This window comes from Lygodium microphyllum, chromosome 14, assembly GCF_053477565.2.
Source record: "Lygodium microphyllum isolate KBCC chromosome 14, Lygodium_microphyllum_v1.1.10, whole genome shotgun sequence".
In the NCBI taxonomy this organism is placed as follows: Eukaryota; Viridiplantae; Streptophyta; class Polypodiopsida; order Schizaeales; family Lygodiaceae; genus Lygodium; species Lygodium microphyllum.
The window spans coordinates 64,755,919-64,775,709 of NC_141148.1; the positions used below are offsets into that span (position 1 = coordinate 64,755,919).

General features: G+C 42.5%; 1 protein-coding gene across 5 annotated transcripts in view; it reads right to left on the minus strand.

The window, feature by feature from the left end:
* Positions 1-1,141: 1,141 nt before the first annotated feature.
* CPSF160 (cleavage and polyadenylation specificity factor 160) overlaps positions 1,142-19,791 on the minus strand; it is a 172,965-nt gene continuing 154,315 nt past the window's right edge. For 2 of the 5 annotated variants that reach the window (XM_087692891.1, XM_087692892.1), the window contains exons 25-26: positions 2,121-2,482; positions 1,142-2,033 (exon numbers count right to left, since the gene is read on the minus strand). In XM_087692891.1, the coding sequence (XP_087549017.1) occupies positions 1,919-2,033; positions 2,121-2,482 (477 nt within the window). In that variant the 3' untranslated portion in view covers positions 1,142-1,918. The other 3 variants (XM_087692890.1, XM_087692894.1, XM_087692893.1) reach the window with 3 other exon arrangements.

Sequence of the window (19,791 nt, forward strand, 5' to 3'; positions counted from 1 at the left end):
TAAAAGATATGAATAGATTATAATGGAAAGAAGCAGCATAAGTAAAAAGTCATGTTGACGTGAAGAGACTTGATTGATTGAAAGTTGTGTTATGTATTATTCTATAGATTTTCAACTAGGCCGCACTTCCCTCTTTGCTTGAAGGATACAACACTTTGCCATACATTACATGTTCCTTTAGCACTACCTCTAACACCATACATACTAATAACATTTAGCAAATGAAGACAAACTCATAATTAGGCTATAATATCCCAAGTTTACCCGTGTTTACAATTTTTTTTAATTTTTCCAACTTCGGATGCGCCTCTAGCTTCCTATCCCTCAAAGACAAGCCCTGTATGTTGCTCCAATGCATTACAACTAAAAGAAAGTGAGACTTGAAATGAAAGTCAATTGATACTATAACTCCAAGTTACCATACACTCTACTCAATCCCATAATGCAAGGAAGCAAAGAAAGATTCAAGCACATTTATAAGAGGCTCACCATATTCTCTCACTATAGTTTGATTTTGCTAAGAGAGGCTTTAATGGCAAGATCATTCAAGTTATGCTCTTGAAATCTTCAAGCCACCTTTTCCATCTTGTCTGCTACTCACTTCTAAGAATGCCATATTGAAAAGCGAAGAAGAATAGAAGCAAATTGTGAAATGTTTTATTCCAATTTAAGATCATTCCATGATGAACCTTAATGTTGTAAACACCAATGTCCCTAAGCCTTAGCTATATTACTAGCTTCCTTCTAGACCGAAGTTACCTTTCTTACAAGAATTGGCATCTATCAAAGGCATGGAGGGGGAGTGTAGTTACTTTAAGGTTTACAAGTTTTCTTTCGATTTAAGGACATTGCATAATGATCATTGACCGTGTTAACCTAGAAGTCTTTGAATCTTATTCTTTATAGGAGCTTCCTTCTAGAGCCAAGTTACCATGGGTTGCAACATTTGTTACAAGATTTGGTATCTATCAAAGTCTTGGAAGTGGGGAGTCTAGCTACTACAAGGTTACAATCTTGATGTTGATTCATGAACTATTACATTATAGGAGGCCTTCTGAATTTTCAAGTAGAAGCCTTTAAAAATCACTAGCAACTTACCAATAGGCTTGTAGCTCAAGTGGGGTTTGAGCATGTGTGTGTATACACCGGTGCGAGAGTCCAAACCTTGGGTACACTTTGAGGCATCTTTTAAATTTGAAGCCTTTCTCCAAACCCAAAGAAAAAAAAAACATACAACACTAGCAACTTGCCAATAACGATGCATTCAAAAAGCAACCAATCATGCAATGGATGCAGACTCCATCTAAAAACTCCATGCTAGTTTTATTCTCAAAGCAGCTTTGGAAGTTGAATAGGATTCGAGTACAAATCAAGATTTTTCTTAAATAGTTCCTGAGGGTCTTGGGATGTGGAACTGGAAGCTTTTCATTCATGACTTGCCAAAGCTAATAAGAGGCCCAAATTTTACCTGGTGACTTGGTCTCAACCTGACGAGAACGACAAAAGAAGGCAAAATAAACTAGCCCGCTACAGCACCTGCCATTATCATGGCACGGTGACAAGGTGGTTCTTCTTTGAAATGCCCACAGTAATGCCCCCTTCCTGTCATTTCCAATTTAATGCAATTCAGCCTTGCCACACCTGTCTGTACATATCATGGAAGCTTCGGACCACTGACCCTCTCAGCCCATGTGCCATAAATGCCTCTGTTGCACTGCGTATGTTACATGGCAGTACCAGCCGTTTCCTTAACCCACGTTGCAGTCATGTCTGTCAGAGCGACGTCACATAGAATACAGAGCACGTCTGGTCATGTCTGTCAGAGCGACGTCACATGGATTACAGAGCACGTCTGATCCCTTCAGACAACGATTCGAAAACGGTGGTGTCCACCTGCACTTCAGAACGTACCTGCAGCTTACAAGAAACTGGTTCCAAGTGTAAGGTCACTTAGATTTGAGACAATTTGTGAGCGTGTAGTCCCAACCTGATGTGCTATCTCGAGCTGCTCTTTCAAGGGTAATAATTCATAGCTGCAATGTACAAATTATGAGTCATGAAATCAAGCATATAAATTTTGCCTCTCCAAGAACTACCACCGGAAAAGGAACAATACTTACTGGGACAGAAGTTCACAATCCACAATGTTATCTGGTCCAGGACGATGCGTTTCACCATTTGATTTAAATTGACGGAAAGCTCTGGGGTTTAGACCAGCAACGTGTGACACAGCATCAACCAACTTTCTTTGCAGAGACTGCAGTCTGCGAAACATCACCTCATCAACAGGAGCAATGCACCCAATGCTTCCATCCAGTGTCCCAAACAAAAGGGCGAACCGATTCATGCGACTGCAGCTCGCAGTTGGTAGCATAGGTAGCCGGATGAACTTAGTGATAAGAGCCCCAATATGAAATTCTGCTTTTGAGAGTAGCTTCTGCCCTTTCCAGCTCTCTACACTCTTTGGTGCATATGAGAATATCTGGCTCACCATTATCCACAAGTCATAATACATCTTCTTGTCATGCATCATACGTATACATGCACACACGAAGTTAAAAATCACTGGTAAACCTGATTAGTTTAACAAATCTAATGACTGCTGGTCTATCTGGATAAGCCTCTCTTTGAAATTAGCTATGAAGCATGCTACTGAAATAAATGTAAAAGCTCTTAAACTACTTGCTTGTCACAAGTCAACACTTTTCCGTCTCCTCTGTTGTTGACAGCTGCACTCCTCCCTTTAAGTTTGTTGCCATCACCTCAGGCTTCCTTTTTCAATCTAAAAAGCTCCAATAATCCAAAATACCAGTTTGATTTCTATCTTATCCCCAGAAATTGTGGCTACCAAAGGGTCAAGACCCTTAGGCAATTCACAAAAATTGGTGAATGAGGCCCTTGGAAGAACCCAAGCTGACTAAGGTGGCTTAGGGGTAGGGTTTCCACTTTGGCTGGAAACCCTATTTTCCACTAATGTTATAATGAAATTTCCACTGCAATGTTGCACCGGTTTTCACTGCAGCATCAATTCCAGAGACTGTCTTTCATCCAACTCAAACACTCCACATATGCAACCCTATGCTCTGTTTGAGGAGGATGAAATGCCTCTTTCTAAACTAGCCGTACTGGGTTTCAGGGTGGTATGCTCACTGTGCTGAAGAGTAAACTCAGTCTTAAAGACCGAGTATACTAAGGCTGGCAGTATGTATGCCTAAGCAGATCTCAAATGCCGTGTGGAGTTTCTTGCTTAATAAGCCTGACATACCCTGCAGATTATACTGTACTGGATGTTGATCTACAAATCATGTCTTGATTTTGATTCATCCTTTCATAGTCTTCATGTTGGATGTATCATAATTTGATCATTACTCTACAAAAAAGGAGCAACAGACAACAGAAAAGGAAAATCCAAATATAAACAAAAACGAGCTAAGCATGTAGGTGCAGGAAACACGAAGCAGCATTAATATGCTGCCTCATACTGCTAAGCCTATGAAGATGGTTTAGCAGAACTAAGGACTCATGTATTTATACGTGAGTAGTCAAAGGGACTTACTGTAAGAGGTAGGTGCCTTTATAGACACAGGCGTAAAGTCTAGGTCATAACTCTAGTCACAGGTGGCTGCAGTCCCCAACTACATTTTACCAATGTTCTAACATGTGAAATGAACAACTCCATTAATAGGCATCGTACATGGAAAGATGTATATTGTAAGAAGATACTCAGCATGTGGGTGCAATCACACAACTCAGAGTCGAAACCTGAAAATGGCACAAATAAGCACAGCAGAAAGGGACGTGTATCAATTAGGAATCCTGTATTATTTAATAAAAAGGTACAACACATAAAGTTTGCCTCTAAACCACACCCTCATGTCACTGCACATGCGAGGGTTCACCACAAAGTATGGAGATCACTTGTAGTCAATGGAGTGCCTTGCTTGAGTGCACCACTATTTCCATATAGGTAGATTTGACTCCAATGCCACAGCACACCTACAAAACCCCAAACAGAGAGCCTTACACTCACCCTCACATTGGATTGCTGTCCTCAACAATCTAAGACTTCTTGTCTTGACTCATTCTGAGGTCTTAACACAACTCTTTCTACCAAGTTCATTAGTGTCCACATGCCTATGACTTGGGATCTTAACACAACTTTTCTTATCAGGCTGGTTAGTGTTTGCCCAACTAGACTCTTTTCTTTTGTTCATTCTCATTGAGTCAACCCTCGACTCAACTACATTTGAGGTCTAGCAGCTTCAAAGTCCTAATCTAACTTGGCTTGGATCTTCGAGCTTTGCATGCCAAGCTTTGTAGCCGCAATGCCAAGTGGTCATACCATTACAAGCAAGGCATCGTGGAATCTTTGCGAGGTGCTGACCCTTGAGAAAGGTACTTCATTAGGGTGCTCCTTGCATGGTTCCATAGTACGGGGGAGTTTTGGAAACGGGGGAAATGGAAACACGAAAAACCGGAGTTTCGGAGTTTCAGCCAAATTTTGGAAACGGGGCAACGGCATTTCGGATTGTACACTAAAAAAAATACAATAATATGTGGGTATGTAAATTATCAATGCCTACAACATGTATCCAAATTTCATACAAAACTTTGAGTCTTTATGTCATATGATTGAAATCATGATTCATTACACATTTCACGAGTCACAAGTCACAACTCACGAGTGAAGATTGAGGAGTCGGGACTGAGGACTCAATGGTTAAAACTTGAAACTTGAGACAACTTAACACAATTAAGACTCAATTTTCAAAACTTAAGGCAACAAAATGAATAAGAATTTATGACTCATGAATAATCTATAATCTAAAGAACAGTGAAGACTGAAATCTGACATCAAGAACAATGGAACAAGAATCAAGATGCATAATAAGTGGGATCAAGATACAATGATAGTAACTATATCATGTGAATAATTTGTCAAAGCTCCAAAGTCCAGTGAGGCTATAAGTATCAATATCAATGAACAACTGGCAACTCTAGTTTGGACACTGCTAAACTGACTCCTGTATATCATGACTCATGACTCATCTGGACTCTGAGGATCTGTGCACCATCTCCTCATCCGACTCCAAGGACCCTGATCGAGAAGTTGATGAAGCAGCCTCTCATCCTAAGACTCTAGCTCTAACTCTGTCTGTGATGCACAACCACGAGTGGCCCTCACTCTAACCCTCCTCTATGCACGAGTCTCATGCACGGGTGTCGATAGCTCCTCCCTCATAAAGCATGAAGTAGATATCCCGCTCCTCCTATGGTATCTGCAGAATGTCATGCACCTTCTCTATATCAATCTTGTCAACATTCACTTGTAAAGGTGAACGAGACAAAGATATATCATATGAGAGGAGATTCAATATGTTCAATGTTCATACATATCACAATTTACAATCCAACTTCCAAGTAAATTAGCAATGTCAAGTGTCAAGGACTCAAGGTTAAAAAGCTAATTATACATAATACTAATCATTACCAATTTACCTGTGAAGGCCTAGGGAACAAAGCGGTCCTCTCAAGAAGCTGGAGATTGCAATGGCAAAACACTAAACGTTCTAGCTGGGCAGTTGTGAGCTTGTTTCTCTTTTTGGTGTGGAAGAGGGCCCATATGCTCCAGTTCCTCTCAACAAGCCTTGAACTACAATCTTGCGGAGGACCCGAATAGCAATGCGTTTCTATTCAAATTCAAGAGATTGAAGTTAAGTAATTGGAAATTGCTAATATGCATGCCGCAAAATCAACATTTGAGTGGGCAATAGAACAATTGCTAATACTTGAATTGTCTTCCTTGGTCTACTTGTTGGATCCTTCTTGCTCACATTGAACATAGACAAATCGGTTGGTGTAACTCCTCTTCTCACACTGGAGGTGCAGCCTTGGTGCATAACAAAGCTCTCTAGACTCTCTTACCTGGATCATTCCTTGGTTTCGTTGTCTTAGATGAAATTCTTTGCAGCAGCTTGCCTTGCCTTTTTGCATGGAACATGCAGTCCCATTGCATGGCAGCTTTCCTTTGGCTCTTATCAGCTTCATTTAGAGTTCTTGAGGTGCATAGACTATTCCCTCGTGCTCGCCGCTCCATCTAATTCCACCAACTTAAGCACTCAAGGGTTTACCTCCTTGGGTTTGACGGAGTAGACGGTGACATCATTGCTGAAATACAGTTGTTTTCTTCCTTGATCCAAATTAATTGGGACCTCCTTGGGGCCAAAGGAGTGACTTGAGAATTCATTGCTTAAGTATTTCTATTTGCTTACTTTGACTGAATCACTAGGGTGTGGATCTAGATTGAGCTCTTCCTTTGCTTCATCCTTAGCCACTTATGTGGCTTGGATTCTCGAGGCTTTCTCTTTGTTTTCCTTCAACTTGGCTCTTGCCTATCTAGTTTTGTGGCATTTCTTTCTCTTCTATCTCTTTCTCTTTCTTACTCTCTTCCTCCTAGCCTTCTTTGCCTAACTCTATCTTTTGCTCCTTGCTTCCTTTCACCTTATTCTTTAAGTCTATCTTTTTTCTAACTTTTCATTCTCTTTCTTCTCATCTTCTTTTGGCTTTCCATTTGGAAAGTACAAAGACAAGAGAAAGAGCACCAATAAACATTCACCAAATAAAGACCTTGTATCTGAAAGGTGTTTTGTTAAGCTAGCATGTCATCACCACAGATTTTCACCATGCTTGACCTTTCTAGAGACCCCAAGTGGTGTTGCGCTTCCAACCAAGCCAGTCCTTATCAAGTATAAGTAAGTGGTATATCTAATTGATTGAAGCACAGCCCAAATGCAACCACCCATTATTCATCCAATCCTACCAAGGGGCCTCCTAGTCCAAAGAGGGGAGAGACTACATGGCCCGTAAAGAGATTAAGATGGAGTCCCATGAATTAAAATAGCCTCTAGGAACATGAAAGTAGTGTCGAACTAATCTGAAAGGCATGACAACCCCACTGGCACAGGTACAAGAGCATCAGCAACAATAACCAATCCCAAGTGCGCCATCCCATTCAACATCAGTCTTTGTTCTTGTTTGCCTTGCTAAGTGAGAACTTTCAAAACAATCAGCACTTCCACTCTTAAGGAGTTTTCCATTTGATCCAAAGGTGGGTGCCAACAAGATTTAACAAGAACCGATTTCCAAGAGCGGACCAAACGATTCAAAAGCACGAAAGATGTAAGATGAAGAGATTGTTTAGCATTAACTACATGCCACCATGAAGCAAAAATACTAGTATTCCCGTGCTTAATACCCTCAGACTCAAGCAAGAACCTAGCAATCAAAGACCAAGGCTGCCTAACCTCGAACAGTGATCAACGGAGAGCATCTCTCTCTCTTTTTTTTTTCGTAAAGCATCTCTCTCTCTCTCTCTCTCTCTCTCTCTCTCTCTCTCTCTCTCTCTCTCTCTCTCTCTCTCTCTCTCTCTCTCTCTCTCTCTCTCTCATATAATCAAATGGCTACCCTAGTGGTAAGCCACTTCTTTTATTAACCTAGTGACTTGGATTCAAATCGCCCTTTTTTAACACCTATACTAAATGACCGTGCAAAATGTAGACCGCAACCCAAGACCTTTTGCTCACCGCATGTTCAACTTAACCTACTAACCTAGACCCATTTTGCACATTGTGTGTGTGCGCGCGCGCGCGTGCATGCGCACACACACACATGGACCCACCCTTCTTTCCTATCATCTTCTTCTATCTCTTCCCATATTTTCCTAATCTTATCCTTGAGTTCCCCTTCTAATCTATTGTAGTAGAACTTAGGTTCATTGGTTGGTTGTTGAGATTAATGTTGTTGGTGCCATCACAAGCTCACACCCAATCTCCTTGGGTAGAGGTGTTCCTTGACTTTGGTTGTCGAGAATTTCTAGTCCCTTATCCATTTCCACCCTCACTTTTTCTAAGATTAATTCTTCTTTAAGTTGGATTGCAATATGTGGGCTACGAGATTCATGGCTCATTCTTCTCCCATGTCCATTCATCATCTCCATTCTTCTTCTTGTATCCTAGGTTCTTTCTCATGCATTCTAGGCTTTATAGTACTTCGCCTATCTTCCATCTATCTCCTTTTTGGTAGTATTAGATTTCTTCTACTTGATTGCAGCCTTCTTTGGATTGCAGTTGATCAGCTAGTCTCCTAGGTTGACTCTCTTTCCTTTTGGGTATTAGTAGTTATGGTGGTAGTCCATGGGATACTCTGCAAAGTAGTAGTAACTAGTCTTGTCCTTTATGATAGTAGTTGATGGGCTAATGTTCTTCAGAGTATTCTTCTAGTGGATTACTCAGCCTCTTGATAGTTGTCTTTTGGGTAGCAATTTGTTGTTGGGTATTGTTCTCCTACTAGCCTGTATTCTTCAAGTCACCTTCTTTCCTCTCTCTTTGGTTGTCTTTTCTTTTTTGGTTTTCTTGGTTCCATTCAATCTTAGACCTTGTCTACCTTCATTTGCTTTAGCTACATGTTAACCTAGTGAGCCCTACTCTTGTGCTTCCTTGAAGCCAAAGACAATCCCCCACTCCCACCTGAGGATAATGGCTCCTAGTAGCCCAATTTATATGTCTTGGATTGCATAATTTGCCTGAACTTGGCTCTCTTCCGCACCAAGATCAATCAGTAGCTGATCACATCCAAGCTCTCTTCTAGATCTTTGATCTTTGTCTCCAAACTTTTCAACAACTCAACTCCTATGAGAGTCTTTGACAGTCTTCTTTGCTTCATGGATGTGTTTAAGCAAAAACTCCTTGTATGCATCTTCAAGCTAGTGACAAAGCTCGGTTTCCTCTTCCAATGATTTTCATACTTGGAAGTCCTTCGATTGGTCGTTATTCCAATCGGTACAACTGCACTCCCCTATAAAGCTTCAGATCTTTCACAACTTGGTTAGTACATGAGGGTCAACATGACATTCTATCAAGATCAGCACTACGAACATTGGCTTGGTCCCCTAGCGAGCAAGATAGCTCCACAACAGTGTCACTCTAATACCACGAGTTATAGATCTTCGTGAGACTTTCAAGTGACCCCATGCTTGCTTCAAGTTATTTTGGAGATACTTAAGTTTAGTACTTGTGTTGTTTTTTTTCCCATAATTTGTTGAAATATGTGAAAAGATTAGAGTTGTGTATGATTCAAGTCCAAAAAAGAAGAACAAACAAATAAACTCATATATATGCATTGTGTACTTAATACTACAGCTACTACTATGGGCATTATATAATTAGATACTTACGTCACCAAATATACCCATTACTATCATAGTTTAGTAGTTACTAGATGTAGTAAGAGTTAAGAGTTAGTACTACCTTCATGCTTATGAAAATCTGTCCAACTCGATGCATTCTCTCACTCTAGATGCTATAATGAAGAGAGACAAACATGAACACATGCAATAAAAGTAGATTTTGAAGGCTACAAATAAAAAGTGATAAACTAAAACACATTGCCTTTAGGAAAAAAACCAAAACACGGGTGGGTAAACTTAGGCCCTCCCTCCTTGAACAAGAAAACTCATTTTTTAAAGGTACTCCCACAAAGAGAGAGAGAGAGAGAGAGAGAGAGAGAGAGAGAGAGAATTCAAAATGTGTGTTGGCGTCGCGAGGTTGTCGATGGTGAACCGTGGTCGCTGCCATTTGCCCTTTGTCGCGCGAGCTCTGTCTTGGGCGCGGGGGTCCCTGCCGTCGCCCTTCCGTCACGTGGCCCCGCTTCTCCTACGTCTCGCCCCTGAGCGTCGCCCTGTTTCGGCCGGCCTTCCATCCCGCCCTGTATACTGCTGGTTGCATTGCCACGTCTCTAGCCGCCCCGTCTCCGTCGCCTGTGCTGCTGGTCGAGGCTCCGCCTACGTGTGCTTCTCCGTTCCTGCAGAGGCGCCCGCTCCTGTAAACCCTAAACCTCACGACCTGCATCTGCTTGTCCTTTTCTGCAAAGGCGCCCAACTCCTGTAAACCCTAAACCTGACCGTCGTCAGAGAGGTAGCGTCCCGAACAGCGTGCCCATTGATCTGTACAAAGAGAGAGAGATAGAGCAGCGAGAGAGAGAGAGAGAGAGAGAGAGAGAGAGAGAGAGCAAGGCCGGCACCGTTTCTACTCCCCATGAGCTCCTGCTTCGACCGCTGACCAGTACACGTAGTAATACAACATGGCGGGTCTGGATATGGCTTTTATAGACCAAACGGTGGCAGCTCTTGGCCCGGATTCCAATACAGAGGAACCCGAAGATATGTTTCCTTGCACAGAGGAGATGTCCCCTGGTCCTGACTTCCAACCTGCGGGCAAATGCACCAAGCATACGTCGGATGAGACAATGGATCATCAAGATCGTTCTTATGCGCAGGTTGCCTCGGATTCTGTGGACTCTCAGGATGTTGACTGAGAGCATCTCTTGGAGTTTGCCAACACTCTGCTGGGTGATTATGTGCAACATAATCAGGAAGCATTTTCTGACTCTGGAACTGAAGATGTTCTCGAAGCCACTGCGGACCCGAAACATGTCTTGCGCTCATTTTCAGTGTTTTATGAACACGCTGTTATACTCTTTTTCACTGGCACGATCCCAGTGCTTTCCCGTATCCATCAGTGGCTGCACAGTCTGTTACAAGGAGAGTGTGTTGAAGAGATTTTTATTGGGCCCAGAGGTTTTTATGAGGTGTTATTGAAATCTGAGAAGCATCGTGTTGATCTCTTGTTCAAACTACCATTGTTCTTTGATCGCCATTTGGTCCATGTTGTGGCATGGCGCCCAATGGCAGATTTTCAGTGTCTGCTTCAACGTGAGTGCCCGGTGTGGGTTGAAGTGGAAAATTGCCCGGCGGTCTATTGGCCCCTGTTAAAGGATGCCATGGCCATGGTGGACACTGTTCTGGTCCCCCCGAGCCTCAGGGCCATGAATCGTAACCGTTTATGTATGTTATGGAACACTGCTAGGAAAAGGCCTGCGTGGTTACGTCTTAATTGCTCAGGCATGCATCCTTTGGACTTCCGGTTGCACTGGGGTAACTTTGCAGGGCACTGCTTTTCGTGTGGAAAATTGGGGCATTTTATGGCTGAATGCCCAGAGAAGCCACTGACTTCAGATACTGAGCATGTTGTGCTGCCCATGGATGGTATGGCGCTTGATGCTCCGTTGCAGGATGTAACCCAGCCTCATGGAGTTCTGGACAAAGGTAAACAACACGTTTCGGGTTTGGATTCCCGTGGCAATGAATGGATTGATGTACGTACAAAAAAAGGTAAAAGGTTTGATGTTGGCATGGCGGATACTGTGCCTACTATCCCACAAGATTCCATGCGCACTTATATGTGCAGGAAAGAAATGTTGTCTTCAGAGCACAATGCTCCCGCTATGGCTTCCTCGGCTCCCCGTCATCAGCCTACGAGGAAATTATATATCGACGGTCCAAAGGGTCCACCTGCTAAATTGGCTTTTGATACTAGAGGCAATGTGATTACCCCGTGGGATCGTCGTTATCCCCGTTCCATCCCCAAGACAGCAGATATACCGTCCACCTCCAAATCTGGCCGTCAGAACTCTTTTGCTATGTTGGCTGATTTTTTGGATGAGGGAGTCCTTGCCATGCTAGCAGAAAAGGTTAAATCGCGGCAAGCTGTGCCTCGTACCTAATTCCCTTTTGAACACACACGAAGATAGCCACGTGGAATGTGCAGGGCATTTGTTCTCGCCATAAGCAACATGCCATGTGGACTGTATTGCATGAGAATCAGTGGGATGTCCTGTGTGCTGTTGAGCACAAGAGTCACGGCAAAGCAAGAAAGTTGTGGATTGCCATGGCTTTCGTTTGTTTTATGCAGGGACACATGCCATACATTATTCTGGGGTGCTTATGATTGTGCATGAAAAATATCAGCCGGTTCTTATTAAAAATGATATGCATGGCCGTTTTGTGGTGATTGAAGTTGTATTTGAAGGAGAGATCTTATGGCTACTTGGCCTCTATGCTCCAAATGATCCTTTATCCTGTCGGGGTCTTTGGAATACTTTGCGGGCCTCCTTATCACTCGGCAGAAGGGGTTTCTTGATGGGGGATTTTAATATGTGCGTGGATTCTTCGCAGTCCACATCGGAGCATTTGGTAATGGATGCTCCGGAAAGTCATGTGTGGAATGTGTTGGCTCGTAACGTTCTTAAACAAGACCTTTGGTCTTGGCTACACCCTTCTTCTACAGGGTTTACTTTCCACTTTGCGCAGTACAAGACTACATGGTCGCGGTTGGACCGCATGTACATCATGCAGACACATGATTTTCTTCCTGGGATGCTCGAAATGAAAGTGTTGCAGCAATATGCCTTGTCCGATCATTTCCCTCTACAGCTGGAGCTGCTTGCACAACCTATTGCACCTTTTAAGCAATTTCTGGATAGACTCCCTTTGCGTTTCAACTCGTCTTATCTGAAGCATCCAATCTTTCAGGGCTATATGCAGCAATTGATTGACAGATTCTTATTGGACTTCTCTTCTAAGGGCAATGCTTCGTTTCAACGATTGCTCTCTAATGTGCAGCAAGTTGCCCGGTAGTATGGGATCCATCATGCCTCTCTTAGTCGGCGGCGTCGACAGGCAGCGGAGGACCTACTGGCTTTGGTTCATTCGCTTCAGGTGGACACTCCAGATGATGTTTTTCTGCTGTCACTAGAGATGCGTTTGGCTGCTCTTATTAGAGAGTTTCAGTTGAAATCTTATCAGCAGGCCAAATTGCAAAATCCGACGGAGAATTTACAAGACAGTGCTTGCCAAACGCATAAGTTCTTTCGAGCTCTCCATGCCTCTCCTGCTCATGAGAATATAACCAAACTCCAGGATGCAAAAGGTCAAATGGTCCTTGATCCGCAGACTATTGTGAATATATGTACGAATTATTTCCTCAACCTTCTTGATTCTACTTCTCCACCTTCAGACCATATTACCCATGCCCGCTCAGTTTTCTATGATCTGGTCCGCAATCAAGTTCCCCAAGACATGCAAGCCACGTTGGAGACAGATATTTGTGAGGCAGAGGTTATGGATGTTTTGTTACACTTGCCCAAGGATAAAAGTCCTAGCTGGGATAGTCTCACCAATGAGTTCTTTGAGGTCTTTGCTACCCAATTGGCAAAACCATTAACAGCTATGTTTCAGCAGGTGTGGGAAACAGGGTTCATGACTTCCTCATGGAAAGGACTTATTAAATTGCTTCCAAAAGTTCCTTCGCCGTCTATGTTGAAACATTGGCGACCAATTTCTTTGATGGACTCTATGTATAAAATCTTTTCCAAACTAATGGCGAATCGGCTCCATAAGCATCTTCCATCCCTGGTGCATCCTCTCCAATATGGTTCCATTAAGGGCCGCAACATTCTGCATAATGTATTAAATGCGCAACTGGCTATTGATTATGCAAGGCATTCTAATCAGGAGGTGGTGCTGATTCAATTGGACCTGGAAAAGGCTTTTGATTATCTGGACTGGTCTTTCGTTGCACAACTTATGTCTACTATGGGCTTTGGGGCTCGGATGTCTCAGCTGATCTACACCATTAGTGCTGTGGCTTCTTCGCGAGTCATGCTGAATGGAGGTGTTACCCAACCTTTTGTCCTTGCCCGCTCTGTGAGACAGGGTTGCCCTTTAAGTCCTCTCTTTTTTGCCCTTGCGACTCATCCAGTTCTTTCGATGTTATCTCATCTGGCAGCTTCTTCGCAGTTGGCTGGATTGGCTCTTCCTTCTGGACAGCACTTCATTGGTCAATCCTTGGCTGATGACAGCTTTATGATTCTGCGTGCGGATAAGGATAATCTTCGTAAAGCATTAGATGTTTGGACTCTCTTTGGTCAAGCCTCTGGTCTTCGCATCAGTACTTTGAAATCAACTATTCTCAGCTGCACGGAGTCGGATTTGCAGTCATTGGACTGGCAGGGAATGGTTGTTCCTCGTGGCTCCATTGTCAGGCATCTTGGGTACCCTTTGGGCGTTGATGTTCCGCCCAAGCAACTCCTGGAGTGGATTTCACAGAAACTGACAGCGAAATTTCTGTATTGGAACTCACAGGCCTGGCCCTTTTATGTTCGCCTCAAAGTGGCTTAGACAATTATGTTACCAATGCTCACATATTTCTTGCCATTGCTGCCTTGGACTACTTCTGCATTGACTGCTCTTACGCAGTATGTTTATTTCATGTTATGGAAAAAGGATTCCTTGCATGCAGGCATTTCATGGATTTCTTCGTCGCATGCATGTATCCCGAAACGCATGGGTGGTGGAGCTATCTTAGATGCCAAAACTCATATGCTGGCACTCCGTTGGTCTCTTTTTCGCGCCATGTGCTTGGATCATCACCCGTGGGTTGTTATAGCCCGTTATTTTCTTGAGGATCATGGGCTGCGGCATGGTAATACCCAAATTCGGGGCTCTTGGTGGCATGTTCTTAATGCAGATGCTCCGTTCTCTAGTCCTTCATTATCTCTGCTTGCCCATTTGGTATGTTCCTGGAGACAGGTCCTCCAGAAGGCTCAGTGGCATCCAGCGGAGGACCGTTTAGTCACTAACTCCTTCCAATTGGAATTGTTGGCAGTCTTGCGGTTACTTTCTTGGGAAGGGAAACATGAGCTTAGACCAAAATTTAACCGCATGGCACATTTGGGCTTGACTTCAGTAGCAGATGCCACCCTGGCCAGTCGCAATGTGTTGATGGCATTTCGTACAGCTAGGAGACATTTCAAGATCCCTCGTGGATAGAGGGATTTATGGGGACAGCTTTTGATGATCCTACAACACAGACAACCCTTTCCTTCCCTTGCTTCGGATCGTCCCTGGCAGGACTGGGACCTTGCAGGCCGGCTGAATTTGGAAAAGGCTTCAACTAACCAGGTGTATCATCTTCTGATTAAAGATCATCAATGGCTGGTCACTAAAGCTAACACTCTATGGGGATTGCGTAAATCTCGGTCCTGGTGGAGGGTAACGGTGATGGAAGCCTGGTTGAACAAGACCCCTTTCAAATATAAGGTCTTTCTTTGGAGGATAATGATTGGTGGTCTGCCGCTAGCTTCAGCCCTTTCCAAGCGTCGCATCTCCAATGGCAACTGTTTCTTTTGCACCACCAGTGCGGAATCAGCTCCTCATCGATTTATTTCTTGCCCTCTAGCTAAGAAAATATGGTCCTTCTTGTCGGCAGTCTGGTGCGCGGCAGTCGAGTTCTCACTACGCCCGTTTGATTGGGTTCTTGGGCAGCCCAAATACCCCACACCGACACAGCCACATATGAAGATCTTGTTTCACTTTCTTAGATATTGGGGCTGTTGGCATAACTGGACCATTCGGAATGCTTTTATTTTTTATTCCGCCTCTAATGTTCAGGGACACATGGCGAGGCTTAAAGGTCTCTTACTCTGACAGATAGATCTTATTCGGCTCTCTGACTTGCTCCCTCGGGAGGACTTACTTCTCTAGCATATGGCAATTTCCGTTACGTCTTCGCCATGACTTTTTGTAACTCTTGAGTTGTCTACTTCTTGTAGTGAGAGAGAGAGAGAGTTCTTGCACGCGATGGCGTAAAGCCACCGTGTATCTTGTAATCATGTAAACTTGTACTTTTTTTCGTAATTAATACAATTATCTTTTATGAAAAAAAAAAATTCAAAATGTGTTTTGGAGTTCCCCAAATATTTCCATTTCATGGTTTCGGTCTCAAGAGGGTCTAAAGCACTATTTTAGGCAACTATGCTTAGAAATAATAGGGTAGCAATGAAGCACTAATAACAACATCATGTTGTTTATCACAGAATTGGTTGTGTTCCATGAGAAGTCCTAGATTGCAAGAGGATTGAAAGATAAAGCCAAGGGGATAAAGTTGGAAAAGTCCTATCTTGCATATTGGTACTGTAAGGTACCAACTTAATGGATACATCTTTTCCTGTTCGAACTGCACTTTGGGATGAACTAAATGCTCCTTATACTAATATGTTTCTCCCATGAGATTAGGTTATTTGAGATTCAAACAATTTCTCTCAACCTTTCGCTCTCAAGCCCACACTTCTCTTATTTGTATAAGGTAGCAGTAGTGCATGTTGCACATGCAGTATCAAGTTTTGGCATGTTACCCTCAAGTATTCATCTTATATACTCTAATACCATTCCTATTTAGACTTGAAACATCTATTCTATTATCTTTAGTCCAAAATAATCAAGTTTTTTTTTCGTACTTATTGGGATAAAGGCCCGTTTAACCTTCCGTGTATAGTACACGCATATTATTTAGCTGTACATGTGAATGCACCCTTACGTTCCCTAAGTATAAATACATTTTATTCTTTGTGTACCAATCCATTGTTGGTACACTCATATCGCATTGTACTTTCACTCTGCTCTCTCACTCTAACTCTCTGACCAATCGTCACACTCTCACGCTCACTCCTCGAACTTCTGCACATGCAAAGCCGAGCTCCAACAACTCGTATCAAAGCACAGAGTGCACGCTTCCCGAGATCAAACATCCAGGCAAAAGGAAGTTAGTCGAGCAAGAGTCTCGGGCTCTCAGCTCAGAGTGGGCTACAAACGAGACTCCACGTGATAGTCAATAGGTGCCAATTGCCCGACCAACAAGCAACAGGTCTGTTGTGTGTGACCAAGCGACAAGGGGCAAGCGACCAAACAATAGGGCGTGAGAGGGCAGCAGTCGTGGCAGAAGATGCACACAATAGAAGGGACCATCATAGCCACTAGATGGCAGTTCATCACGAGGACCAAGCACCTGCAACTAATGACTAGGCGTGACAGCCGTCAGTCACGCGACCGTCAACAAACCCCCACCCCCTGCGGGTCAATTTTCTTAAAATCAATTTTTTTCCTTTTAATATGTTCATTTACGACTTGCCTTGGCGGGAGTTCATGTGCTAGAGGCAAAGATCTCAGATTTGTGCAAATTCAAGCTCGAAAATTTGAGGCTTCTCCCACATTTGACCTCGATTATGCCTGGCAATGATTTTCAAGTCAAAAATTGCAGACATTGCATGTGGTGACCTCAATTAATTTGGGGATTTTGCCAAATTAGTCAAAAATTTGCTCTTTTGAGTAAAATTTCTTGATATTGGATCCCAAAAAATTGGGGCTTTTCATGTTTGATAAAACTCTGCTCAATTGGGTCAGATTAGCTAACATTTATGCAATTCTGGACCTGAAATTTTGGGGGTTTGTGCAGAATTTGGTAAATTTTTGCATTTTTGCTCATATGGTGGCTGGTTCATGTACAAACAGCATAGATTTATTTCTAGTTGAGGAAGAATAGCCATGTGTTTGCTGGTTCAGTTTGTGCTTTTGCAGTCCAGGGGCATTTACTCGTGTGTTCGTGATATAATGGCTGCAACTTCTTCCAGTTCAAACATCATGAATTTGATGGAAATCAAACAATTTGTTGGTCATGGATTTGACCTTTGGAAAGACCGTATGCAGGGCAAATTGTTCCTAAAGGATTGTGAGGATGCTTTGCAGGAAGATAAACCCACACTTATGTCTAATGCAAATTGGGCCAGAGTAAACAAAACGGCTGTGGCTTACATTAAGATGGGTGTCACTGATGACATCTTGAGAGGCATCAAGGATCTAGATATAGCTTATGCAGCATGGGAGAAGCTGAAAACTATCTATGAGATCACCACACCTGTTAATCGGGTGCATTTAATGCACAAGTTGGTGAATATGCGATTGGATGAGTCAAAGCCTGCAACTAAGCACTTGAGTGCATTTACAAGCATTTTAAATCAGCTCAAGGATGCAAATTTGGACTTTGATAATAAGTTGAGGGTGATCTTTTTTTATCATGACACTACCTGACTCTTGGGAGACCTTGGTAGTTTCTCTCAGCAATAACCTCAATCGCTCATATGATGGGGTGAGGGGTTCAATCTTGAATGAAAAAATTAGACGTCTGGTGGAGAAGGCAGCAACTTAGTTTTTTATGTAAGAGCCTTGGCTGAAAAGAAAAATGCAAATGAAAGACAAAGAAACAAGAGCAAAAGCAAAGAAAAGGAAAATAGTGACATTACTTGCTATCACTGTGGTCGGAAGGGCCATAAGAAACCTGATTGCAAGTATTACAAAGAAGGAACAAGAGAGAAAGAAGAATGCAAGAGATAAAAGTTTCTCTCAGCAATAACCCCAATCACTCATATGATGGGGTGAGGGGTTCAATCTTGAATTAAAAAGTTAGACATATGTCTAGTGGAGAAGGTAGCAACTTAGTTTATTATGTAAGAGGCATGGCTGAAAAGAAAAATGCAAATGAACGACAGAGAAACAAGAGCAAAAGCAAAGAAAAGGAAAATAGTGACATTACTTGCTATCACTGTGGTCGGAAGGGCCATAAGAAACCTGATTGCAGGTATTACAAAGAAGAAACAAGAGAGAAAGAAGACTGCAGGAGATAAAAATTTCTCTCAGCAATAACCCCAATCGCTCATATGATGGGGTGAGGGGTTCAATCTTGAATGAAAAAATTAGACGTATGTCTAGTGGAGAAGGTAGCAACTTAGTTTATTATGTAAGAGGCATGCCTAAAAAGAAAAATGCAAATGAAAGACAAAGAAACAAGAGCAAAAGCAAAGGAAAGGAAAATAGTGACATTACTTGCTATCACTGTGGTCGGAAGGGCCATAAGAAACCTGATTGCAAGTATTACAAAGAAGGAACAAGAGAGAAAGGGGGTTCAATCTTGAATTAAAAAGTTAGACATATGTCTAGTGGAGAAGGTAGCAACTTAGTTTATTATGTAAGAGGCATGGCTGAAAAGAAAAATGCAAATGAACGACAGAGAAACAAGAGCAAAAGCAAAGGAAAGGAAAATAGTGACATTACTTGCTATCACTGTGGTCGGAAGGGCCATAAGAAACCTGATTGCAGGTATTACAAAGAAGAAACAAGAGAGAAAGAAGACTGCAAGAGATAAAAATTTCTCTCAGCAATAACCCCAATCGCTCATATGATGGGGTGAGGGGTTCAATCTTGAATGAAAAAATTAGACGTATGTCTAGTGGAGAAGGTAGCAACTTAGTTTATTATGTAAGAGGCATGCCTAAAAAGAAAAATGCAAATGAAAGACAAAGAAACAAGAGCAAAAGCAAAGGAAAGGAAAATAGTGACATTACTTGCTATCACTGTGGTCGGAAGGGCCATAAGAAACCTGATTGCAAGTATTACAAAGAAGGAACAAGAGAGAAAGAAGAATGCAAGAGACAAAAGTTTCTCTCAGCAATAACCCCAATCACTCATATGATGGGGTGAGGGGTTCAATCTTGAATTAAAAAGTTAGACATATGTCTAGTGGAGAAGGTAGCAACTTAGTTTATTATGTAAGAGGCATGGCTGAAAAGAAAAATGCAAATGAACGACAGAGAAACAAGAGCAAAAGCAAAGGAAAGGAAAATAGTGACATTACTTGCTATCACTGTGGTCGAAAGGGCCATAAGAAACCTGATTGCAGGTATTACAAAGAAGAAACAAGAGAGAAAGAAGACTGCAGGAGATAAAAATTTCTCTCAGCAATAACCCCAATCGCTCATATGATGGGGTGAGGGGTTCAATCTTGAATGAAAAAATTAGACGTATGTCTAGTGGAGAAGGTAGCAACTTAGTTTATTATGTAAGAGGCATGGCTGAAAAGAAAAATGCAAATGAAAGACAAAGAAACAAGAGCAAAAGCAAAGGAAAGGAAAATAGTGACATTACTTGCTATCACTGTGGTCGGAAGGGCCATAAGATACCTGATTGCAAATATTACAAAGAAGGAACAAGAGAGAAAGAAGAATGCA